This window comes from Bradysia coprophila (genome assembly GCF_014529535.1).
Source record: "Bradysia coprophila strain Holo2 chromosome IV unlocalized genomic scaffold, BU_Bcop_v1 contig_144, whole genome shotgun sequence".
Lineage (NCBI taxonomy): Eukaryota > Metazoa > Arthropoda > Insecta > Diptera > Sciaridae > Bradysia > Bradysia coprophila.
The window spans coordinates 3077659-3103104 of NW_023503373.1; the positions used below are offsets into that span (position 1 = coordinate 3077659).

The following is a 25446-nucleotide window of genomic DNA, read 5'->3' on the forward strand; positions in this document are numbered from 1 at the left end:
ATCGCAGTATTTCTAACACAAAATGTTCCGAATTGCCCTTAAAATGCAGATCCATTTTTCTTTGTTTTTCTCGTGGCACATGCAAAACTTATTTAAATATTCAAGAGATGAACCACCTTGAAGATACAGTGGCCTGTTACAAAGGTGATTCGACACGCATGTTGGCCTAATTGGGGGTTGGGAAAATTCTTTATAAATTCTGTAAATTTGGGGATTTTTGACAGAAGTTTTGTGAATTTTAGGTGCTATTTGTACGGTAATTACGTGCATTTCCATAGGATACTTTCATAAAAAATACTCTTAGCCTGAAAATCTTGGCTACTCACAAAAAAATCCTAAATTTTTGTCTCTAATTTTCTTAGTTTTTGAACGACAGGCTTGTTACAATGTAAAGCCGAAAACACGAATAATTTAGCATTGATGGGATCGACAATTATGCAACGTTTTCCATTGTAATCAGATATTCAGCACAGGCTAAATTCAGCACCAATGACATAATAGAATTGTCGATCCCATCATCGCAAAATTGCTCGTGTGTTTTCGGCCTAAGAAAACTCTCAACACGCACGATGTGAAATTAGGATTTTCTTTTTGTTTTAAAAATTTTTCAATTGGGAAACATGAAATTCTGTTTTCCACCGGTGGTGGAACATCTTTACAAAAGTATTGAAAACGAAAGAAATTGATAGGAGTAAGAGTGATGCAATTCGATCCATATTCGAAGGCTGGTACGATACCAGAACAGAATATTTCGAATGTGAACGTCGATAAGGTTGTTGGTCATTTTCTTAAAATAAATTTTTTTTTCACCCATTTTAACGCAATGAGAAATGTGCCAATGGAAGACATGGACATAGGTTCTTCCAGAAAATGAAAGTGATTTTTTTATGAAAAATATTTTTTTTGTTTCTGTGCCGAAAATGGGGGGTGGTCTAAAGACTTTTCGACCCCTTACATGATAAATATTTTGTTTTTTTTTTAACAGTTGACTTTAGACACTTTCGCAACTCGTGAAACCGTACAAAACTTATACGAAACTGTTACAAGCAGCAATACAGTGTACAAGTATAATACAGTGTACATAATCGTTAAAGCTGAAACTTCATTCGTTTAATTCATGAGACAATACATGTGGTCAATGCTCATTTTTATCGACGTTGTAATAACAAGAATCCGTTTTTAAATGTTTCGGATCATGCTAAATTGACTTTTTTTGTCTTGACAAATTCATAGAACGTTTGGATAAGCGAAGAATTTTATTGTTTATTCATTGGTGGATGACTGAGTCTGTGGTAGTGCGACCCAACTTTTAAAAAGTTGAGGCTTTAAATGATTAACAGAGACGCGAATTTCTAAGAAATTTGGTTTATCGAGAGAAGGATGAGAAATTAAAATTGAAGATCGATCGAAGCACTAAGTAGATGTGTGCCTTGAATTCTTTTGATCTTGAATGTTGGAAAACAGAATTTTAAAAGAGAAAAAAATGTCTGAAAACGTTATGGTAACATAACGAGTGTAATTGTTGTTGATTTCTAACTCAAAGTTTTTATTTTATTTTTTATTATTTGAGAAGTTGTTATACGTTTTGTTATTTTAATTTTCTTGGAAAAATTTGTTTTTATTTAAAGAAAGAAAGGAAAAATTAATATGATTTCTATTTTACTGAATTTATTTTATTTAATATACCAACTAAACGGACCGTTTAGCTATATTTATATTTATTAAAAATCAGCAAAAGTTATCTTAGCTTTTTTTATAATTATTTAATCTATACTCAGAGAATCACACAACAATATTGTGATATAAATAATTTATAAAATTGAATGTAAAATAAACACAAAAAAAATTCATAATTTATTACAAAAGAATATTAAAAAATTCGAAAATTGTGTCTTTCAATTTGCCTAAGAATTTCGGTCAGAATTCAATACTCTGAAAGTTTCCCGAAGAAACATTTTTGTCTTTTGTATTTTGGCATTAAGAAATATGGTAAAAAACACGATTTTAGATGGAAGGGAGCATATATCTTGAGTCTCGACGAAAATCCACAAATTCATCCGACCATTCATATCTGGGGATTATTCCACGTCTATTAAAACTTTCAATCTCTCTCGACATTGTCGTCTACAGCTGTAGGTTATATGGTACACGGTTAGTCGAAAAGCTATTGTTACAGGGGACGTCAGTGAAATTTAGACATGAAATTGCTTCAGCGGTTTTTACCCGGTCCAATCAAACAACACATATGCTAAAACGTCGTCAGACGCTTTTACCACTCTCACGTGCGTGCGTGTTACTGTTCGTAAAAATAGACAATTTGAAAAATAAATGGAGCAAATTCATGGCTAAAATTCACTAACTAGGAAACTAGCAAACTAGGAAAATTAGGGTGATAAAACTGTACAGTGTATGCTGTCATAGAAAATGTAGAAAATATTTTTTTTAAACACATTAAATGAAGTATGAGCAGCCATGTCGTTTTTTGTGTTGGAAATATTATGTCTCTTGTACAATTTTGGTATTCGAAAGTGAATAATTTGAACATTTCGTCTTTTACTTGCTACCCGTGTTATTTATGGTCTAAGAATATATTTTCTTTTGGCCATAAACACACAGAACACTTATTCGAGAGTTAGAAACTTGATTTCACCACGCGTGGTTCAGCTTCGTTCCAGATTCACGTGAACTTTTGGTGGCTTTTTATCTTGTAGAGATTCAACGGCACGTGAATCTGGAACGAAGCTGAACCACGCGTGGTGAAATCAAGTTTCTAACTCTCGAATAAGTGTTATTGTTCCCTATGTGTTTATGGCCAAAAGAAAATATATTCTTAGACCATAACACGGGTAGCAAGTAAAAGACGAAATGTTCAAATTTGTCATTGAGATGTCTTTCTTTGGTGTGCAAAAATGAAATAAAATTGAAAATTTGTGTCTTTGTGTGATGTCGGTATTGCTTCAAAAAAAAGGGCGGCACGGCAACTCCATCACAAAAATTTTCAGTGTCTTTATCAAAATAAGGTTGCATTTTGACTGCGTCAAAACTCAAAACGAAGTTTTTTTGCTAGATAGGGTATTGGAAAAACTTATTCAAAAACTAAGAAAAAATACTGGAAGCGTTTTGACTTTGTACGTCTTACGTATGTATGATAGATAAGTACTGCACTCATCGTTGTTTGAAAATGTGTTGTCTCTACTTACCTTTTCGTTCATATCAAACATTATATTCTAAGCAGACAATTAGACATGAACTACTAAAAGTATACTCATTATCGCTTATTAATATTGTTGTTGTTCTGTTGAGATATTCAGACGGATACGGTCACTTGATTTACGTTTCAACGATCAGATAATGTTAGCGTTCATAGCACTGCTTCTAGCACGAACACTCATTTTTCCAACGTCAAAAAGCCTCCAATTTTTCAAATATGTTTTCGTGTACGATTGCATGTGTTCGCGTTGTGTTTTTATTCACACCAAGAAATCATTCCTATCTTTACGAGAAAATGCAAGGCACATTTTGATTTCATGCATCCGAATATTTCTTATGTTCATGATAGAAGCAGAGCTTTCCTAATGAGTTTTTGAATAATAATCTGAGTTACGCTCGATGCATTCCTTAAATTGTCGTTTCTTCTAATTGTATAGAAACGAGAAACACAAGGAAATTCATTCAACAAATGAAATAACAGATCTATAATCAATACAGCGCAATACTAGAACTTCCAGTCTGGAAGCATTAATTCTTTTACTTCTTTTGTTAAATGTGTTAAAACATTACATCCCTTACTTCTACTTTTTCTTCTTTCACTAGATTCAAATATAATGAGAAAAAAAGCAGAAGCCCAAAGACGTACCATCGTTGTTGATAATAGATGAGTCGCCAAACGAAAAAGATGCAATTCACATCTGAGACGTAATTATGAATGTTCGCTTGCGCTTTTAGCTTTGATAGATTTCGAAGATATTGAAAGATAGGCCCATTTGATTTTTTTTTACCATTTTCTTTTATTTAAATTATTTATTTACAAAGTTTCGAAGAATTAGACCCTCAACAAGAGCATACATCTTACAGCCAATATTTTTTTTTAAATAAATAAAATAGTTGATCACACACTCATTCACCCACCATACACACTCATACATACAACAATTTTGCTACTTTAATGACTTGTTACAATAATAAATTCTTCTTACATCAAGTCAACGAGCACTAATTCATTTATCCCCCATCCCTTACACTGAGTGCTTAAAAATAGTTTTTCATCCACTCGTTTATTGAGCAACACTTGAGTGGAACTTATGAGCAATAGTTTTACATTTTTTAGGATAATTTTTCCATATTTGAATGATCACACCAAGGCTAGGCTATCCCATAACACCAATATTTGTTTCAGTCTACTGTTTGTGCAAATCTCCGAAATTCACTATCCACTCAATCTAAAATAATTGTTATCTGCTGACGAACTAGATGGAGGTTGACTAGACCAAGCCGATTGTATTGATCGTCCAGCACCCTGTAATCATTTTCGATTAAAGTTTTACCTTTCTATCTAAAAAGAAATGCTTCAAAAAAAAAACCTGTAAAGCTGCTCCCAGAAATTGTGTTACAGCTCGTGTTACTCCTATGGCTGCCGACAATAGTCCTCCGCCGGGTGGTGCAAGTGGAGACGAATACGATTCATCACTTTCACTTGAGTCGAGAGGTTTCTATGGAAATATATTTTCAATTGGTCAAAAGATCCATCAACGTGCTAAGTTGAGTCTTTGTATAAATCGTAGGTACAATCTTACCGTATACGTATCTCCATCCGTTCCATCGTCATAAAGTTGCTGAGATTGTGTTTGACTACTTGCTATTTCTCTAGGACTTTGAACTCTTGGCTTGTTCGGTTGCGGTCCTGGCGCAGTATCCTGCCACGTTCGCCAAAGCCATGACAAACCGTCGAGAACAGGGCGAGATTGTCTAGTAGGAGGTCTTGGGCGACGAGTTGTAGTTGTACGGGTTGTCTGATAGTAATTATTATTTTGGCCGAGTAACTGCTGCTAAATCAAAAAAAGGAAGGTTGTAAATCATCGAACAATCTACCTACGGCAATCTGTTTAGAAGTCTGTTAATGTTATTGTGATGTGCTAATTGTGAAAAGTTGAGACTCTCCATTATTTACATCAACCCCACAACCTGAGATGCAATTACCTCAATAGGAATATTGTTGTGTGAAGGACCGATTCCTTTTTGTTTCAAAATTGTAGCCAAAATTGCTTCGTCTGTGTTGCCGTAAAATTCATCGGATCCGACCTGAGATTTTATGTCTTTGTTCGGGCTCCGCAGTAACGACTGCAATAATTCCACTTCTTTCACTATAGCTGGTGGATTTGTCGTGGTTGATGTTGTCGATGATGTTGAGCTGGGATATCGTTTCTGTGGTACAGCGGATGATGCACCACCTCCGAATTGTTGTGTTAACTGAGGTAAATCATTTGGTGAAATCGGACGCCCTAGAAGTGTAGATAGCAGCTTCAGGTCACTATTTATTGTTTCGATGTCTTGTTTGCCACGTTCGATGTCGGTCTTCGACAGAGCAGGCTTTCCTGCAGCCGTAACAGTATTAATACTGTTCGGATGAAGTACACTATTGCTGGAGGGTTGTTCATTCGATGGTAGTTTAATGGTACTTTTTCCAGTTCTATTTATGGCGAGCTGAATTATTTTATTGGCAAATTCTGGATCTTGTTGTGAAGATGATTGTTGCGGCTGATCGACCTGCGCTATTTGGCGCTGTTGTGGGAATGAATAATGTAATTAAAACTAAAGCGATATAACTTCATCATCTTACTAATCCTGCAAGAAAAGCTATGTCGTCCGCATCTGAAAACGTCGGCTTTTTCGTTGTCAGTACGGGAAAACTAGCGAATAAATCATTAATGTTTGATGGCAAAGCTGCTGGGGTAGTGGTCGTAGTCGTCGTCGTCGTGGTTGTAGTGGTTCTCGTAGTAGCTCTCGTAGGAGGTTTTCGCGTTGTCGTCAAGGAGGGATTTAGAAGCAATCGCTGAGATAGATAGAATTGATTGAGCAAATATACCACGAATTTTAACTAAATTTTCATTACCAATCGATTGATGAAAGTTAAATCATCGACTTCTTCGGATCGTGGTCGCTGAGTTGTAGGCCTTGTCGTAGTTTGCAAACTGTTCAGAATATCGTCAATACTGTTAAATTGAACAGCTGGCTTAATCGTTGTCGACGCTAAAGTTGGTCTTGGTGTCGTCGTCGTACTTGTTGTAGTCGTCGGAGTAGGCGTTGTTGATGTTGTTGTAGTAGTAGTACTGGTACTCGTGGGTCTTCGGATTGACACTGTTGACGGATTTCTTTCATTTCCTATACTACGTGCGCCGTTCTCCCCAGTCAATCCCAATAGTTCCTGTAACAACAACAAATTTCTTTGTAACGTGCTTCGATCTTGTGGCAATGTGGAGAGATTCGCAGGTGTGGTTGGGCGATTTGTTGTTGTGCCGCGTCTCACAGATTTCGTAGGATTAGGAGTTGTACTACTCGTAGTAGTTTGAATTGTTGTTGGAGCAGTTGTTGTTGGGGTTGTTGCGATTGTAGTAGTTGATGGTGTAGTAGTCGTAGATGGTGTTGTAGTCGTAGATGGTGTAGTGGTTGTAGATGGTGTGGTAGTCGTAGATGGTGTGGTAGTCGTAGGTGGTGTAGTGGTCGTAGATGGTGTGGTAGTCAACGCAGGTTGTGGTCTTGTACTTATTTCTTGACTAGGTGTAACATCTGTGGATGCTATATATACGTTTGTTCTTTCAGTAGACGGCTGAGCCAACGTTACAAGTGGAGTTATTTTCGTTGTAAGTTCGTCTACCAAAACATTTTCTTCTTTACTATTCGAATTTGCATTGCTCTTAACGCTATATGGCACAAAAGGTTTGTTTTCATCGGTCGAAGTTGATGTTTGAGCAGTTGTAACAATGGCAAAACCACGACCCGCTTCCTTATTCTTAGAAGTCGTTAACGACTGAATGGCACCTGTTGGTGCATTTTCTGTTGTTTTTGCTTGCTCCACTAAATTCTTAATTATTTCTACACCCCTACTAGTCGTGGTTTCAGACACCGGTTTCCATCGATATATTGATGCGTCTAATTTATCTAGACCATCAACATCATTCGGATCACGAACATGGTTGGTCTGCAATGACGGTATTGTGTGTTACAGAATGAACATGTTATTCTCTGTGTATCCCAAACGGAACAACACTTACCACTGGATCAATATCTAGAGTCAGATACTTTTCCCGCATGTTATTAATTAGTGCTGGTGAGGTTGGTGCAAGAGAAAAGATATTTTGTGTTTTTAATTGGCTATCTGTTTGATTGTAATTTTTTAACAAGTCTATTATGGATGATGCAGTCTGAAATTGAGTATATGGAAAATTATGATTATTTTTCAGTGTAAATTAGCTTTTATAAAATTTACATAAAATATACAACACACAAGGAAATCAAAGAGATGTTAGTAGCTAATGTTTGATCATGCAAGGAAAGGAATTTTCCAGTGTTAAGACATTCGACATGCAAAAATCAATCACGCTCAAACGGACTACAATTTTTACAAATTCTCCGGATGATTAAATAGTCCTGTCAGATTCGGGTTTCTCCTCTATATCCTGATATGTATCCTAACTCTTCTTTTTCGATCTAATTCGGTTTTTCGTTTTCCATCAATTGTAAAATAATCAGATCACCTGGGTTTGTCTCGTTTGCCTCCACTTCATACTTTTTTCAATGCATGTGAGAAAATAGTCATTTTCTCACCTCACAATGATGTTGTGAAATAAATATTATGTCCAAATGTTAATTTTGACGAGTTGGTGATTGTGATTCTAAGCCGAAGGCGCAGATCATAATCCAACTCGTCAAAATAAACACTTGGACATAGATGCATATCATTTTTTATGTGGCGATGCAGAGATAAACGCAAACTTCTTCTTCGAGCAGATGCATTATGTTAGTCTTACCACACAGAGACATACAAAATAACCCTGGGAGAAATGTTGGAAATTTCATTTCAAGGCTTTTGTGTGATGCCGGACCAAGTCACCAGAGAAAATGCAGTTTCCGAGGCAATTTCCACATGAACCTCATGAAGAGGGAGCAAAAAAAAATGAAAAACCTTGAATTCAACAGAACTACTTTTTCTGACTCAAGCATCAATCTGCAGGCCATTCCAGGATTATTTTTTGTTCAGCAAACTTATAAGGTAGGCAATCTACAGAAAAGCAAAGAATATTCAATTTTTTTTTACATGCTTTCGCCCTGAAACCCGTTCATTTCATCACATTTTTCGGTGCCCTCAGCATCTAAAATATTCCACGTAACTCGGACGATAAATGAAAAGTCAAGTTTTTTGCTCGCCTCGGATAGGATCAACTTCTCGCGAAAATGCGACTTTTCAATTTTTTGTCTGTTACTTCTGTTTTTCAATTCATCGCCTAATGTTTTATACAAAACCTTGTACTTCATTTGCTTTATTCATTACTATGACCCTATTGAAAGCAATTCATCGCTTATTTCTGTCGTTGCAGGCGATGACTGATGATTAGGCGTTTCTGAAAGGTTAAGTTGGAGTCAATCCATCAATCATTATACTTTATCAAAAGCCAATTACATACGCACTAATTGCGTCGATTGATAAAAAGACAAGATTACTTTTAGAATGTTTGTTGATCAGTAAAACTTATCTACCCATTACCAAAAGACCAATTCAGACCCACCACCACCTTTACCATAATTTCAATAAAATCAAATCGAATACTACTTGACTCAATAGAAACAATATTTTTTGGTATACCATTTCAGGTGTGCTGTTAACAGTGGTAGTGATAGTAGTACTAACAATATCGGTTGCATTAAGATTTCTAACTGTGGATTGCGTGCTTGGTGCCATTGTGTTCGGAATTTCCATTATAGGTTGCATCGGGTTAGTGTCATTCGTAACAGAATCCTGGTGGATGTGTCGGTAAAAATCGCTGTTCGGGTCAGTTAAGCTTTTCGGATCAATATCAATTACTTCCAATTTATTGTTACTATGGTCAGCCGGAACGATGGTTCCGTTTGGATACTTGCGCACCACCGTGTTATTCGGCAAAATGCCGTAAATTATTAAGGGATTTTCGGTTGCGTTCTCATCAATAGTTTTCTTTACCACTGTGTTGTTGGGTAGTATTCCGTAGACGACATAGTCTCGTTTCGGTTGTCGGACTGGAAGAATTGGAATTCTTTTCGAAAATCTTGGTACATAGTCCGGGGTATTGGTTGTCGACAATAATTTTGGAGTTTCCAATGTCACGTTTGTGGTTGTGTTATTCGACGCAATTTTCGTTGCAGGAGTCGATAAAATTATAAACGATTGTGGTGCAGCATTTTCCGACACAGTACTATGAGAAAATGGACGCGACGTAGTTGAGGGCGAATGAGCCAAATGTATTGTTGGCATTGTCACTGTCAATAATGGTATTGATGTTGCTCCGGGACTCAACGTAGTGCTTAGTAGATTAGACGTTCTATTGGGGGTTGATACTCGTGGCATTGGCGTCGTTGTTTCAATTGAATTGGAAAATCGCATCGATTCAGTTGTCTCTGACTGTTGCAAGGTTGGATTTGATGGCATTACGTAAATTGGACGCTCTTGTTTTGTTTCAGCAAGCGATGTAACTAATCGGGACCGTTGCTCGGAAAAGTCTTGGATAGTTGATAGCTCAGTAAGGATAGTGGGATTAGGTTTTTGTAGCGGATATGGATGACTAGTCGGTGTTGTGGATTGTATGTATGTGATGAGTGTAGTAGTAGTCACATTATCCGGTGTAACTCGTCTAGTGTATAACGGAGTAACTATCGTTGGGCTATTCCCGTTTGTAGAAATGTTTTTATCGAAATATGAAACAGTGTCCTTTTCACTCGTAGACCCTGAAGGTTTAAGAGTTGTCGTTGTCAAATTGTCTGAGCTCATTGTCATTATAATCTCAGAAGTTATACTGCCTGTACTACTATCAGTCCGAGAAGTTAAAGAGGTTAAATTGGGAGAAGCATTTGTTAGAATATAATTCGAAACTGTAGTTACGGGTATTGTTAGCTGTGCTATTTTAGTATCGTTTTTAAATGCATGGTTGGTGTCTGTAAGCTTTGTTTTGGGGACTTGAGGGATTGGCGATGCGGTGGGAATGTTGGGACCGAATTTTGTTCCAGATTCTATAAGCCTTGCTGATCGCGTTGGTATTTCATTTTCCGTCTCGGTTATTTCAACGAAATGATTGGCAGTGGAATAATTTTGAATATTATTTACATGAAACTCGTCGCTTTCCGGTACCTGTTCAGTAGTGAATTTGGTAGTAAGAGGTGTGGGTGTAGTAGTAGTTGTCGTTGTAGTTGTAGTAGTAGTAGTAGTACTTGTTGTCGTGGAAGTGCTTGTGCTTGGTGCTGACTCTGTTGTTGACGAAGTTAGAAAACTTAGACTTTCTGTTGTTTGTGATAGGATCTCGGAAAGTGCGCCAAAAATGGACACTGTCACTGAAGAGGAGTGATGTGATGTTTCTACTCCAATAGGACTATGCATTAGACCGCTATGTACGGGTTCAACTTCATTGTAAATGTATTGTGTTGTAAAAGAATCCTGTGGATAAAAAATGTTGAGCCTGGGATTTAGTAAACATTTTTTTTTGTGGATAGAATGGTTTTCTTATTTGAAGAGACAGCCAAACATCAGTTAAATTCTGCTTATCATAACATCGGATTTATTGTATAAAAATAGAAAGGAAAATTCTTCAATGAATTGGTTAGTAAGTTCGCCATTCTACATGCTCTTCACTAAATGATGAGCAACGGGTTTATTTTATGTGTAATGTTTATGCCTATCAAATGTAATTGAAATTTGTTAATTTTAAGAAATTTTTAACGAAATTTATTCAAACACTTATTATAGTCTAGACGCATTTGATTTCTTAAAACTAACATTTTATTTGTTCTTTTATTCCCTTTTTATTTTTATTTTTTTGTTTTCAAATTTTTGGTTCGAAATTGTACAGTTAGAGGCAGTCAAATTTCAGTAAGACAAACAATCAAAACTGTTGACATGTCTTTATGCGGTTTTACCACTACCCCGCGTGTGTGTGACAGCTTCAACCATATAAACAAATATGGACAGTTTTGATTGCATGGGTGGATCAGCTGAAAATCAGCTGAAATTTCACTCCCTCTGACTGTAAAATTTATTCAAATAAAATTATTTTCGAAAGAGAGCTGCCAGTCTCATTATCACTAACGATTTATCAGGTCTGTTACTTCTTTTGTTCCACATATTTTCAGAAGATTGATGAAAAATCTTTTACATTACTAGTTTTAACATATTGTTTACTAAATATAGTACATTATGTACATGTTTCAAAATTTTTATTTTGGCCAGTGGGAAGCCGAAGTCAAGGGTTTTAAACCCCAGTTGTTGTTTTTCTCGCTAGCAGATAAAAGTGTATATCAGCCAGAACTTACTTTGTCGTCGCTGTCTATAACAGAAGACGGATGACACAAATACTCCAATCGAACAGTGAAGTTACAAACCAGTACGAACAAATATTAGTCGTAATCGTTTCCTCATTTCGACCTATTTTCATGTGAGGGTACGTGATTGTACTATTGTAAGAAGTGTCCCATAGAAATCTAGCTTCCAAGCACTAACATAGACATAGAAACTGTGGTTCTTTCGAAGTTTCTTTCGTACAAACAGAAGGCATGTGGTAGTTGAGCCACTCAATTTAAGTAATTTTGTATGCGTTAATTAGGCTCAAAATTTGACGTCTAACATTTGAATGTTCATGCTTGGAGCTAGGGTGCCATGAGTGCGATATCAGTGAAGGGTTTTCCCAAGTTTTCTTTGAAATCATGGGTGAATTTAGAGAATGGTTTTCTTAAATATTGGGGAAAATTTATGAAAAATGTTCATCAATCGGTTGAATTCTTAATTCTTCGTCGCTTCAACGAGAAAATCTGTTTAGTTCAAGTTCACTTTATTTTCCAATCGATCTTTGTACAAAAAGTTTTTTTTTCGAATTAAATAGCAAAATAAATTTAAAACAAAGCAAATCGCATGCTGACTAAATATACAAATTTTGAACACATTGTTTTTTGGTGAAAGCAAATAAATTCAGGTACGTTAACCAGATCCAAATAATAAAATTTTTATTAAATATTTTGTGTATAATAATCTGAATTGAAACGAACAATTCGTATATCTTTGGGTGTGTAGAAGCTTAAATTCACAGAAAATATTTTTGTACGCAAAGTATGTGTTTATGGAAACGTCTCGGTTTCACAGTAAAAAAAGTGATCTTAATATACATAATAAAAACATTCGTTACTGTTAGACATGTGTGTAATGATGATGATGACGATTAAAGTATTATATTACGATGTGAGTTACGAATGTATAACTATGGTACAACAAAATAAAACATAACAAAAATTCAAAAATTGATTGAGTAGCGTCCAACGCGAGTACGAAATCCATTAAACATCCATCGTGGTTGATATGCAGCGTTCAGATTCCAAGGCATATCAGTACGCATTTCGTCAATATGTCTCAACTCACTCACTCTTACTGGTGGATGTGTTACAGACCATTCCCATCCAATAGCCTTCAAAAAGAGCACATTTTTTGCTACTGTAAAATTGCCTTATCCGGATGATTAAGTTAATAGTATAAAATGAACATAAAATAAAATAAGTAGATAGGTGAATTGGCGGTGCACTTAAGTGGTTACAATGTAATGTTGTTTTGGTATTTGTGTAAATTTTGAGAGAAAAAAAAAATGTCCAAAAATCAATAAAGTCGAACAACCAATGTTTGGCTTCTTTTCAAAATAATTTCGAAATTTTGGAAACTTGAAAAAAAAAATTAATTGAGACTTACCGCATCAGTTGTACGGGGCGGTATTGTTGGTATGTAAAATGGACTACTACCAGCACCATTCTTCGATCCGCTGTTTGATTTAAAGCTACTGTCACTCTTGTAACGAGCACTGTACCTATGCAACGACGGCGGAGGAATCTATGGAATCACGGTTTTAGATGAAAGTGAAAAATGGAATCTCATTCTCTACAACTCACTTCTTTCACTGTTGCCACCGTCTCTTTCATAGGTATCGGTAACTGACTCACTGGATTTTGCGAAGTGTTTGAAGGTGAGTCCGCTGCAGTGGGTCCTCTCTGCCTGAATGATTTATTTCGATTCAAAAATTTAGAGATCGCCGGCTTAAACGTGGTGACTTTGTATAGTTGTTCTTGATGGTGCGGACGAAATTGTCCGGATGTAGTTGTACTTTCCGGATAATTGGTTTCTTTGACCGAATTGAAATTGTCTTTGGTCGAATCCAAATCTTTAACAAAGACATCGTTATTTTGAACGCTGATGTTTTTCGATCGTTTATCATTTTGGTAGATAACTGGGTAATTTCGACGCGAATTCGATTCGATAACAGTCGTTGATGCCATTGTTGTACTTATTGTTGAATTTTGTTTGTATCCTCTGTAAGGAACAACTCTGCGACTTTTGAAATTTTTGAATTTCATATCTTTAGTCGTGGCAGCAGGAGTTGAGGTAGAGAGATTGGACTGATAGTTTGCTTTCAGCAACAACTTAAAGTGTTCCGGATAGTTCTCATCTTCCAAATCATCCAGTGCATCTGGTTTTTCCTTTACAGAATTCTTTATTGAACTTCTTGCAGTTCCTCTGGACAATGGACGAGGAAGGGGTGTTGTTGTTTCCTCTTGAACGGTTTGAGTTCTCTCCGTTGATCTAATGATAGGTCGTCTTGTCACACGTTGTGTAGTAGTTTCGGTGGCAATGGCTTCCACTTTACGGGAAGCATTTGCCTGATAGCGATTGCCTTTTCTGATACTAATGCGCGTCGATGTTGAACTTGTTACATTAGTTGTAATTCTTGTGGCATTGGATGGAGGAGATCTTCTGTGATTGGTAACTGGAATGGTTTGCGTCAAGTTGTTCAACTGTTCAATGTTTCCAAATTTTGAGGGTGTTTCATTTTTGACCTGGGTTTTAACAAGCTCACGATTAATGTTTTCTTGAACAAGCTCTTCAGAAGCATTTGATTTAAAAAGTTTTTGGACATCGAGAGCAACGTCGTCCTTAGCACTATTCTGATTTTCCTCTTGTTTCACTTTTTTCGGTATCACCATTGGAATATCAGTAGTTGAAGGTGTAGGTGTTGTTAGTCTGCGTCGACCTATCCTCACTGGTCGTTTTCGATTAATCGGTGTAACATCATCCACCGATGATTCTTTGTGATTTGATGGCAAGATGCGTTTTGGCTTTTCACTATCATCTAATTCGTCATTCGAACGGTAGCGGTATTTTCGATGCGCATTAATATTTGCGGCATTATCGATTTCACGCACTCGATTGCTGCGCAAAGTTTTGTCTGATTCGTGTTCGAGATTCTCAACACCGAGTCCTGTCGATTCACTTGGATTATTGAATTTGGCTGCACCACGATTTTGAGCCTGAAACGAAAACAAAGAGAAAATGAACTTCATTGATCAATCAATCAATCAATCGAATTTTTAATCCTAAACACTCCATAACAAGCTGAAACAAAATTGCTACACATGGCCTTGTATTCAACATTCCCATGCATCTTGATTTACGCCACGCCACTTTAACTAAGCATTAAACGTTTATGCTTCTGCGGCTTCTGCATTTCTTTTTTGAATTTCAAATAGTCTCTGAGTGTTAAAAGGTTAAGCGATGGATAGATATCATTTGAATTTTGTGTGAATATTTATTCAAGTACATGTTACACGGTATGTTTTAGTAAATGATACAAGTCATGATATTATGCATGAGAAGACTTACTTTATGTTATGGCTAGAGAGCACGTGTACAATAAAGACAATAAATACAATTCGCTTTCGGATGAATGTGGAATTATAAAATGTTTCGAAAGTACCAACAGTTCATTCAACAATTTATTTTATTCGTGGCAGTTTTAGAGTTACATGGCGACAGATTTGTTCAGAGACCGTGTGCCTGATCTGTTGGGTAAAGTGTCACATTAACATTAAAAAGCTTCTTTTAACTTTGTTTTCATACGTTTTTAACTCTTTTTAGATGCAATCACTCCTTGTAAACATCAGAGAATCTTGAAGATAAATTTTCAACAAAAAGTAAAGAAATTGAAAAATGCTGCTTTTCTCACGACCACCGCAGTTTTTACTGCCTTTTTTCGCATTAATGGATTAAGTTTGAGCTTAAGTAATCATTCCCCCATTATAATTCAAAACCAAATACTTTCAGGTCGCATAGTACAACTTTTCAATTAAGAAACTAACAAAACAATGTGATGAACGATGAAAGTTAACGTTTAATGCATTTTAAAGAGAGATCTGCAAAAATCTTTCATATTGAGGACACATATAAGTACGTTCATATTTTACATAAAACCAATATCATTATCAGCAGAAATACCTTCGCGTTTAAATGCGTAATTTCATTTAAACCACAAATAAACTCCACAACTTAAAAGCTTTGTATGGAATTCTAGCTAATCGACTAAATAGAAGCCGAACAAAAAAAGTAATGAAAAATGAATTAAATTAAACCACAGAAATGATGATTTGTGTTGCAAATAACAATTTAATGAAAAGGTAAAAGCGAAATTTCTATTCCATTTTTCGTTTTCTTTTGGATTATTAACACCTCATCATTTTTTCGATTTAATTCAATTATCACTTTTTGCTTCCGCGCTTGAGGTAAAGTTACAAGCTTTTGCGCTTTAAAAATCCGAATTAGTGCATTTCCTATTAAGACAATTTGAAGTCATTAAATCATTTACGACAATCGTAAAAGTAAGTCGACATTCTAATTTATTTTAATTATGCAGGCACCAATGAAGACTCATGTATTGTTAATTGAAGAAAATTAATCGTCATGTACATTTTAAGGAAGCCGTACTTTGTGAACTAATAAGAGACTAATCCCATTTTATCCTATATTATTTAAGAGTAATAACGTGAAAACTTTAGGTGAATAACTTTGGGAACAATTGGTCTCCGATTTGAATGCTTGTTAGTGCTTAACAGCTTGTAGGATTCGTCTTTCAATTATAGAGAATACGTATCTTTCATTCTTTCGATGTTCCACTGAACACTCGAACCATTTGCCAAATTTTTGGTCGTAACTCTCGTGGATGTACTTGGAGCAACCAGTGCATATACTTCCCCTGTAGGCCTTTCGACACAACAACATTACAATTATTAGTACAACATTACAATAATTTAAAATAATTATTTCTTGAGTTATTGTCGAAAAACTGTTTTCAGGACCTTATGACATGCCTCCGCTTTCACCGAAAATAAAAAAATTAAACGAAAAAATGAAAGATACGTATTATCTAGAATTGAAAACAATTGAAAGACAAATCCAACGAGCTATTACTACTCTAAATGATTTAAAATCTACTACTTGTTCCACAATCAACTTCACGTTATCACTCTTAAACCATAAAGTGCGGCACCCCTCGGTAGGTTTTAATTTTAATTGGTAGAATTCAGGTAAGAAAAATATTCAGTTTCAGTATAAAAAAGCTCTGCAGAGGCGCCATTCATTTATTAGACTTTAAGCGAATTGTAAACTTAACTTTAAACGACCTTGTCGCTGTTGTTGTTTTCAATTACAGAATGGTAACATTTTTTTTTGATTTATCATATTGTTTCTTATACGAAACCTGCTCTATTTTAATATCAACCGGTGTACTTAAAAAAAAAGTCGTTTCAATGAGACTGTTGAATCTGAAACTACTTTTTTGTATAATTTAAATTAACAGAAATAAAGTTTGTTGGAACTTTGTCCAATCGACGGAAAAGGATGATGGACCGAGACTTCATCCATTTCCATTATGGTCAACCTTGCCATTAAAACAATATATTTGTAAAAGACTCGTTTTGGTTATTGTATACCTACAAAATTGTACTTTTTCCGAGTCATCGCATTTGCTCCACGGAATTAAATTAATTTCATTTGTTGATCAACGTAAAGTAAATAATTTAATGGGCACTTTACTTTGCTGTATCATTCTTTTTTTCCGGTAAGATGTTGTTGTTGCAAAGCAAATGTATCAATTTGAGTGGAAAGTTGGTTTAGACACTGACCTTCGTTATGTGCCTTTCATACTAAGGTGTATAATGTCTTCCTAATTTGAATTATTTTTAGATTATGTTGACGTGAACGGAAATTCTCAGAAAGATAGAGAACTAAACATTATTGGCGGTATGTTAACCTATTTTTTATTGTGCGTTCCTTGGTTGCATTAAACATTCCGCAAATTACCTACAAGTTACAAAGTTACTATGCATTCAATTTTCGGTGACCGACTGCAACAGAATAAGTAAATAATTATCATTTAGCAATAGCGAAAATCGTTTTATTTTCTGTTTACACAACATATCAACCGAACAAATTATTAACAACAAAATATCGGAATGCTTGTATACTTTTTACCTTTCTTTTCTCATTTCATTTGATGGCATCATATCTTATTTTACCATCTGACATGAGCAAGTTCGATATGCATAATATATTGTTAAATAGAAATTATTATGTTAAAGTTACAACAGAAAACCAATAAAACATTGAAAAGCATAAGTTTCGAAAACAAGTTTAAAGACCCGTACGGATGAACTATTCTGTTGGAATTAATCACGGGTTTGTTCGGTTATTTGTAAGTGTTGAGATTGATATATTATGTATGGAGCGACCCAAATTACATCACGCAAAATCTAGCTTGGTATAAGGTCGACCTAGGTAAAAAATGACGTGACCTGAAAGGTCAGGTCAGGTAATGAACCGGATTTATGGAAATCTGACAGATAGGGTTTCAGTTTTACCTAAAACTGTCATCCAAACTTGATTTGATCTGGCAGTTTCAGATTAATTCACGTCAAATCAATATTGATCACACCAGGTTCAGGCCAAAAAAGTTCAGGTCACTTCAGGAAAATTGTTCATTAATATGTTAACGGAAACAGTTTCTGAAGTTAGGTGTTGATATACTGCAAGTACAAGAGTATTTTTGTGCACGTAAGAGTTAAAAAATGTCGTCCTCCTTTATTATTTAAGTAATTTATGGACTGACCTTACGCAAACATGGCTGATGTAAAGCTTCAGTATAGGTAGAACGGACTAACCTAATCCCTCAGAGTAAACTATTAGCGGTCAGCTATATTAGTATTAAATATCTATGCTCCCCCGCACATATTGTAAACATAAAACGTGCAACAGCACTCACTTCACGGGCTCAAAACATTGAAATATGAATGTTGATTTTTATAATAATAATAATATTATGTGTTTTAACAGTTTTCAAAACGTAGATAGCAATAAGTCTAGGTATTTAACGCTCGTACTATGAGTCTTGTAATCAGATAATAGAAAATTCCGACAATTTAATTTGTGGAACTTTTTCACCATTGTTATTAATCCAAGACTTTTTTTCTGAGTTTTTTGTGAGAAATTTTTTTTGCCGAGCAAACTTATTGCCATGATTGATTAAAATTGCCTAAAGGAACAACAAACAAGGTCAGTTTGAAAAGGATTCATATATAAAGGCATTCGATATAACACGGTTGGCTGAAGCTTTAACAAAAAAAAGTTTGATTATGCTTTTTCAAGACATAATTTTTTGTCGTTCTTGTGGTGTGGCCGGTCTATACAAAAATAATAGTTTAGTTCACTCACTTCGTTCGGGCTACAACTCGCGAAATTGCCTAAAATCAAACGTCCAAAACAGATACACAAAAAAATTTTCATGTAAGGGGTCGAAAACCCGAGAAAAATCTCGAAACTCCCTCATTTTCGGCCCCGATACATGAAAAAATATGTGTTTACCAAGGGAAGAAAATATAAAATTCCAACATGAGCGAAAGTTCGACCGAGTTGGAATTTCCCATTTTCTTCCCGAGATGAACATATAATTTTTCATCTGTACGAAGGCGTGAGTAACTTTTTTTATCCACGAAGCAAACATATCAATCTTTTCGCAACAAGTGACGAAGTGTAGGACTTTCCTTTGCCTTTATTGCGAAAAGGTTGTATACAACTCGATGATAAAAGCTTTTTTCGAGTGACAATCTTTACATCTAGTGCCTAAAAAAGCATTTATCACGCGGTTGTATAAGTAACTATTTCACCATTTTTCAAAATCAAAGCAAAGTGCAAAGAGAAAAGTCTTGTTAACCCTATGAAAGAAACAAGATCTGAGAAACTGACGCTTTTTTCTCACCACATTTGAGTGGAGAAAACAAGGTTATTCACTAGGGGGGTCCAAAAAATAAAAGTGTCGAGGAAGTTGGCGGACCCCGGGGAAAATAAACCTTTATGGCCTCATGATAAAAATTGTATATAGGGCCGATGCGATCCGAGTTGGTTTATGGGTAGCTCAAGGACGAAATGTGTGAAAAAACACTGAAATTTTCCAAACATTTTTTCCATTACTTTCTATGGGAAAATTTTTTTAACGACAATATCAAACTTTTTTGGTCCAGACAACTTAGATTAGATGTAAGAGCAACAAAAATGCGTTGTTTTCATTTTTTGAAATTTTTATACCGTCTGGGCACACCTAACAATATTGACATAGACAAAAATCGACAGATAATATCCAAGTAATACAAAGTCAGGCGAGGTCACTCTTTAAATTGAGTGTTAGGTGTCGTTGTAAAGGTAATGACAGTGGCTTTCTAACGAGCTCACACGCAATAAGGTTCAAGTTGGTGTCTTAACGTAACAGTCATTTGAAAATTTCCTGAGTTCACGACCCTGACATTTTTGCACCAAAATCGATTTCTATATAGCTTCAAAAAATTGTTTTCGAAAAAATTTCTTTCTGCAATGAAAGCTTATGCCATAAGCTCTCGTTAGATATGAATATATCCGATGCACATCCCATAAATGTTTTGGAAGAACCCAAAGACTGGGTGAACAGATTGGGAAACTTTGACTGACTTGGGAGATGCGAATGCACTTACAAATCATTAAATCGTTCTCTTTGGATTATTCTGAAGTGAAATAATCCAACTCACCTTAAGAAGTGACCTCAGCATCTGTTAGTTACGTTTAATTTTTCTTTAACCGTAATTTTCGTGGTTTTTCACACATTTTGTCCTTGAGCTACCCATAAACCAACTCGGATCGCATCGGCCCCATATACATTTTTTATCAGTGGGTCATATAGGTTCGTTTTCCCCGGGGTCCGCCAACTTTCTCGAAACTTTTATTTTCCCATACGATTCTGGACCCCCCTATTATTCACTCCGCACAGATAAAAATGTAATATCAAAATTAAAGCTCACATTAGTTATGGTGACTGACAGTGCCAAAAAAGTAACACTCAGCAGAAGAATGTCGGCCACCCAACACCCTTCTTCGAAACTGAGAACTGTTTTTGCAGTGTTAGTGTTCATAATTATAGCACGGAAACCTCGACGGAAACTGTTAAATGGATAAATACGTTTTTTTATTGTAAAAATAAATTTCGCAAGCATATTGTCTCGCAACTAAAAAACAAAATTAAAAAATTGCAAATTATAAAATTGTTGTCATTTTTTTTGTACAATAATTTCAAATCTAGGTTAGGGCTTTATAAATATTTTAAATGTAAAATGCTTTCGGTATATACATCGGCGGAAAAGTCATGTTATTTTGTTGGTGATACTGTTGACGCTTTGACATTAATTTTATTTCTCAGAACATACATAACATATGCCACCGTAACGATAAAATTACTTGACTTCATTTAGTAAAAATTTACTACGCAATTTGAAATTACCACATCATGAACGGATCGTACAGAATCAATTAATTGATTCACAAACACAAAATGAAAGGCAACGCATTTCTTAAAGAAAGAATCGATTTTTTATCTTAATTCTTATTATGAAGTTATGTAGTCATCGATACAGTATGTGAAAATTACCAGTCTTTTGTATATTGGCTGAAAATCGTATTAGCTTTTGTATGCATAAAATGAAACGTGCACAAAACCCATCATGTCAAACATTAATTAATCAATTGCAGTTATAACATTTTCGTATATATTTTGTCTAACTAAAATGTATCGTGAAACCAAGTTTCATTAACTATGTTTTAATGAAATGAAGAAGTGTCCGATTGAGTAACCATTCATTACATTTGTTATTTAATACCACGTATAAAGAGAGTGGATGTTCATTTTTCACAGCTAAATTACAGACTTTAATCAATGGAATGATACGAATCATAATTTTCGAAAAAAAAAAAACGTTATCCCAAAGTTCGATCTGACGCTTATTCCATTAAGTATTTTTATTGAGCCTTTGGAATGTGAAATGACAGACATGAGGACATACAATAGACGATTTAAATTAATCAAAATTCAAATTTGTTAAGTTGATTAAAATGGAAAATTGCATTCTATTTGACAAACCTCGCGTTTTATTGTGATTTGAATGATGAATATGTAAAGATAAAGTTAATAAATCTCGTCACCATCATCAAAGTGATTAAAGAACGCTCTTGGATGTTAAGGAAATGTAAATGTATAATGCATTTAACCAGGTTTACTTTCACCGTATGCTGTATCGATGATGGAAAATATCTCAATTATAATTCAATTTAAGACATTATTTCGTTGACTTTTTATTGTGGCTTTAGTCACTGAATATACGCATGATTTTTGATCTTATTGAAAAAAGTCACAAGCAACACATAATACCACGATGATGTATGATGGTACTTTTATGATTGAATGACTTTTAATGAAGGAAATCGTAACATTTTTACTTATTCACATTGAGCATATTGTTGGGGTTTACAATCATCAAATTTGTGATTGTAAGCATATCTGTCATATGTTATCGACAGTGACGCCAAAATTGAGCGAGGATTGATTAGTCGTGTCTTGTCTTATATGGCAAAATGTGTGAGAAAGTAGTGAAGTGAAAGATATTGTGCCAACAAGACAAATGCGTCTTTAAGAAAAGGAAGTAATAGATTCACTGATAATACTGTGGTGCATTTGCTGCTAATTAGTCAATTAATTGCTTCAACAAGATTTCTGGATTTTTTTGGTGTAGAAGTTTTGATTGGGTAATTCATCGGAAAATTCCAGCAGTTTTTCTTAAAGAAAATATTTTTTTAAATTCTCCGACATTTCCCAGAATTTTCATAAATTTTTCTAAAATTTCTCAAAAAATGTTTTTTTGGGAAAATTAAGGAAAATAAGAAAATTTGGGAAATGATTTTTCCAAAAATAGTCCATTGAAAATTCTTATTGATTGAAAACATATTGGAAATTGGAAGGCATAATGACAAAATTTCAGTCGTTTTGTGTATCAGTCGACCTTTATTTCACGTTACACCAATTACAACGCTATTTTAAACATTTTTTTTTCATTATTTCAATTTCGATTTTTTGTTTCGTCACATCCTATAAACAAACAACCCCTAGGACATTCTTCTCTTCAATACCTATTTGTGGCAATCTCGGCATAGGAATTCCAATAGAAAATGCGGAATGCTTTTTGGTTGCTTCGTAAATTTGCTGGACTCGATCGCAGGTCAATTTGTTCTTGGTTATTGATACGTGGCGAATGTTCGTAAATAGATTCCACACCTGTTCGATGTCATCAATGTCCGTCAAATCATTCTGTCCAAGATCAATATTTACCAAATTTCTAAAATTCTTCAATCGACGCAAAATATCGTTGGCTGTAATCCGATTTTTAGAAATGTCCAAAAATTGAACGGCATTGTAATTTGCAGTCAGATCTGAATTCACATTACTGACTTTAAATCCACTATTTCTGAGATGTATGGATTCTAACGATGGCAATCGACCCAATAAATCTAAATCAATATCATCAATAATGTTGTCGTCCAAGTGCAGTCGTTGTAACTCTGCGAGGTTGTACAACGATTGTCCGATACTTCGCATTTGATTTCCGTTGAAATTGATCGATTTTAGATGCGTCGAACGGGAAAAAATTCTATCGGACAAAGTCTGGATTCTGTTATTGGTCAAAAACAATTCTTTCAATCCAGGCAAGTCCAAGGCACCGTCTTCTATTGTTTCAATTCGATTGTTATCTAACTTCAACACACTCAATGTGTTAAGATCAGCGAACACATTTCGTTTAATAACGGTCAGTGAATTATTCGTTAATTCTAAGTTATTCAAATCTTCCAGTTCACCGAACGCAGACGCTTCAATGTTATTTATTCTGTTATGAGATAGGAAAATGCTTTGCAGGAATTTAACGTTGTTGAACAAGTCACCAACAATCGATTCAATTTCATTATGCTCCAAATTCAATTCCACCAAACGAGATGCGCCTTCGAAGTCGTCCTTGCTAACGGACTTTAATCCGGTGGGAAAATATACTCTGACCAAATCTGGGAACTGTTGAAAAATTCCAGTTGGTATCAAGGCCATACGACTATCCGAAGATATTTTAAAAACACGTCTGTACTTCCAGTGATCAGCATTTATGAAATTGAAATGGACTCGCTCATTTATATTTAGTTTGTCTGATACTATGCAAAAGGAGTCTACGCCTTCATCACAATGCACATTGACGGTTAGTGCATTAGAACATGAATTAGCCCAAACAAATAACAATCTGAAAAGTAAGGTTGATGTAACTTGATGTCTTTTATGTAAAACTGAATTGAGTTAAAGTCCTAATGTGCTTACAGAATATTAAAAATTAGGCAACACATTTCTACTTGTACACAAAACGACCGTTCCGAAGCGATACAAATAATGAACTGGCCTGACTGTTTATAAAACTGATATTTTTAGAACTAAGAACTCTATAGACCGCATCAACTGAATTTAATTATCTCGTTTAATGGCATTCCTCGAGTTGTTCTTGTTATCGAATTTACAAAGTTGTAAAAAGACTTTGTTGAATCTGATGGTAACACTGCATAGTATCTATGTATAATAGAAGATTACAACGTTGACTAAGTAAAAGTAAGTGAGTCATTGATCTAGATCCACTTGCTTAAAAATTTAGTGATAAGGTTTGTACATGGCACAGGATAAGATGACCCTTCCAAGCGCCTAAGTTACTTTACTTCTATGGATTCAATGAAAAACATAACTGAAGTGAATCATAAAACATTTTGAAGAATATTTTTTGCTGATTAGAACAATGGATGTTTACAGCACATCTTTCCAAAGAGGGACCATTTTCTCACGCTTAACGTGATTTGTTTGTAATTCCCTTAGTGTTTGGCTGTTCTGTACGACATGGAAATTTTACTAGCTTCGGGGATGAAAGTGAGGGAAATTCTTCTGCATGTAGTAGTAGTAGTTTCGCTGCTCATGGTTCTACTCTTTGATACCCTTTCACATTGTAGAGAGATTACACAATACATAATAACAACACTAACACGAGTGTACATGAGATACGTCGGTTATGAAATAAATGAGTTGTTACTTAAAACCCCTCTTGATAACATCACATGGCGCAGTTGGTAAATTTTTTACGATGCAAAGAAATCGATAGTAAAAAATGGTGATTATCAAATCGTCAAATTTGAATAAAGTAACAAGAAAGGCAAAATTGAATATTTCAATAAAACACAGTGAGTTTAGCCAGTTTAAAGTAAAGAAGTCGGCAGCACAAAAACGAGTTTCAATACTGAGGTCGCTGCAGAGGTCATTCAATTTGAGGTCTCGTAGAATCCAGACAAAATATACAAAATCGTTCAATCAGCCAATCCAGAGAATGGAATTCGTCAAAAAGGTGGAAAATTTGAATTTGGAAGGGAATTTAGCGGAAAACTGGCGTAAATTCAAACAAGCTTACGATGTGTTTGAGGCAGCAACGGAAGTCGACATTAAAAAGGATCCGAGACGGATTGCGGTGTTTTTGAATGCAGTAGGGGAAGATGCATTAGAACTTTTCGATACTTTTGGATTAACGGACGCTCAAAAATCAATCTATAAGAACGTTGTGGATGCCTATGAAAATTTCTGCAACCCAAAGAAGAACATCATATATGAAAGGTTCGTGTTTTATTCGAGAAGTCAGAAAGAGGGTGAACCGTTTGATAACTTCCTCGTGCACATCAAAAAGCTGGTAAAGAGCTGTGGATTTGAAGGTGAGAAAAACGATATGTTACGTGATAGAATTGTATTGGGTATCACGGATAAACGCCTGCAAGAGAAAATGCTGAAAGAGACGTTAACGTTCGACGAAACCGTACAATTGTGTAGAGCAACCGAAGTGGCCAGAGGTCAATGCAATGACATACAAAAGAGCGAAAAAACATTCAATACTATGGAAGAAGTAAAATCTACGTACAAGATCCAACATCAGAAAAGTGTTAAC

At 35.2% G+C, this 25446-nt stretch overlaps 2 protein-coding genes across 7 annotated transcripts in view; both read right to left on the reverse strand.

Annotated features, from left to right (window-relative positions):
• Positions 1-4090: 4090 nt before the first annotated feature.
• Positions 4091-25446, reverse strand: part of LOC119071129 (mucin-3A-like) — a 38591-nt gene continuing 17235 nt past the window's right edge. For 2 of the 6 annotated variants that reach the window (XM_037175798.1, XM_037175797.1), the window contains exons 4-13: positions 13162-14574; positions 12965-13102; positions 8858-10675; positions 7269-7418; positions 6110-7195; positions 5837-6049; positions 5197-5778; positions 4794-5045; positions 4581-4709; positions 4091-4516 (exon numbers count right to left, since the gene is read on the reverse strand). In XM_037175798.1, coding sequence (XP_037031693.1) covers positions 4427-4516; positions 4581-4709; positions 4794-5045; positions 5197-5778; positions 5837-6049; positions 6110-7195; positions 7269-7418; positions 8858-10675; positions 12965-13102; positions 13162-14574 — 5871 coding nt within the window. In that variant the 3' untranslated portion in view covers positions 4091-4426. The remainder of the gene's footprint in view (positions 4517-4580; positions 4710-4793; positions 5046-5196; positions 5779-5836; positions 6050-6109; positions 7196-7268; positions 7419-8857; positions 10676-12964; positions 13103-13161; positions 14575-25446) is intronic. The other 4 variants (XM_037175803.1, XM_037175802.1, XM_037175801.1 and 1 more) reach the window with 4 other exon arrangements.
• On the reverse strand, positions 22436-23868 carry LOC119071241 (leucine-rich repeat transmembrane neuronal protein 2-like). The gene is made up of 2 exons (XM_037176076.1): positions 23799-23868; positions 22436-23724 (listed from the first exon to the last, which is right to left on the reverse strand). Exons 1-2 carry the CDS (start codon positions 23822-23824, stop codon positions 22533-22535), a joined length of 1218 nt encoding a protein of 405 aa, XP_037031971.1. The 5' UTR covers positions 23825-23868; the 3' UTR covers positions 22436-22532.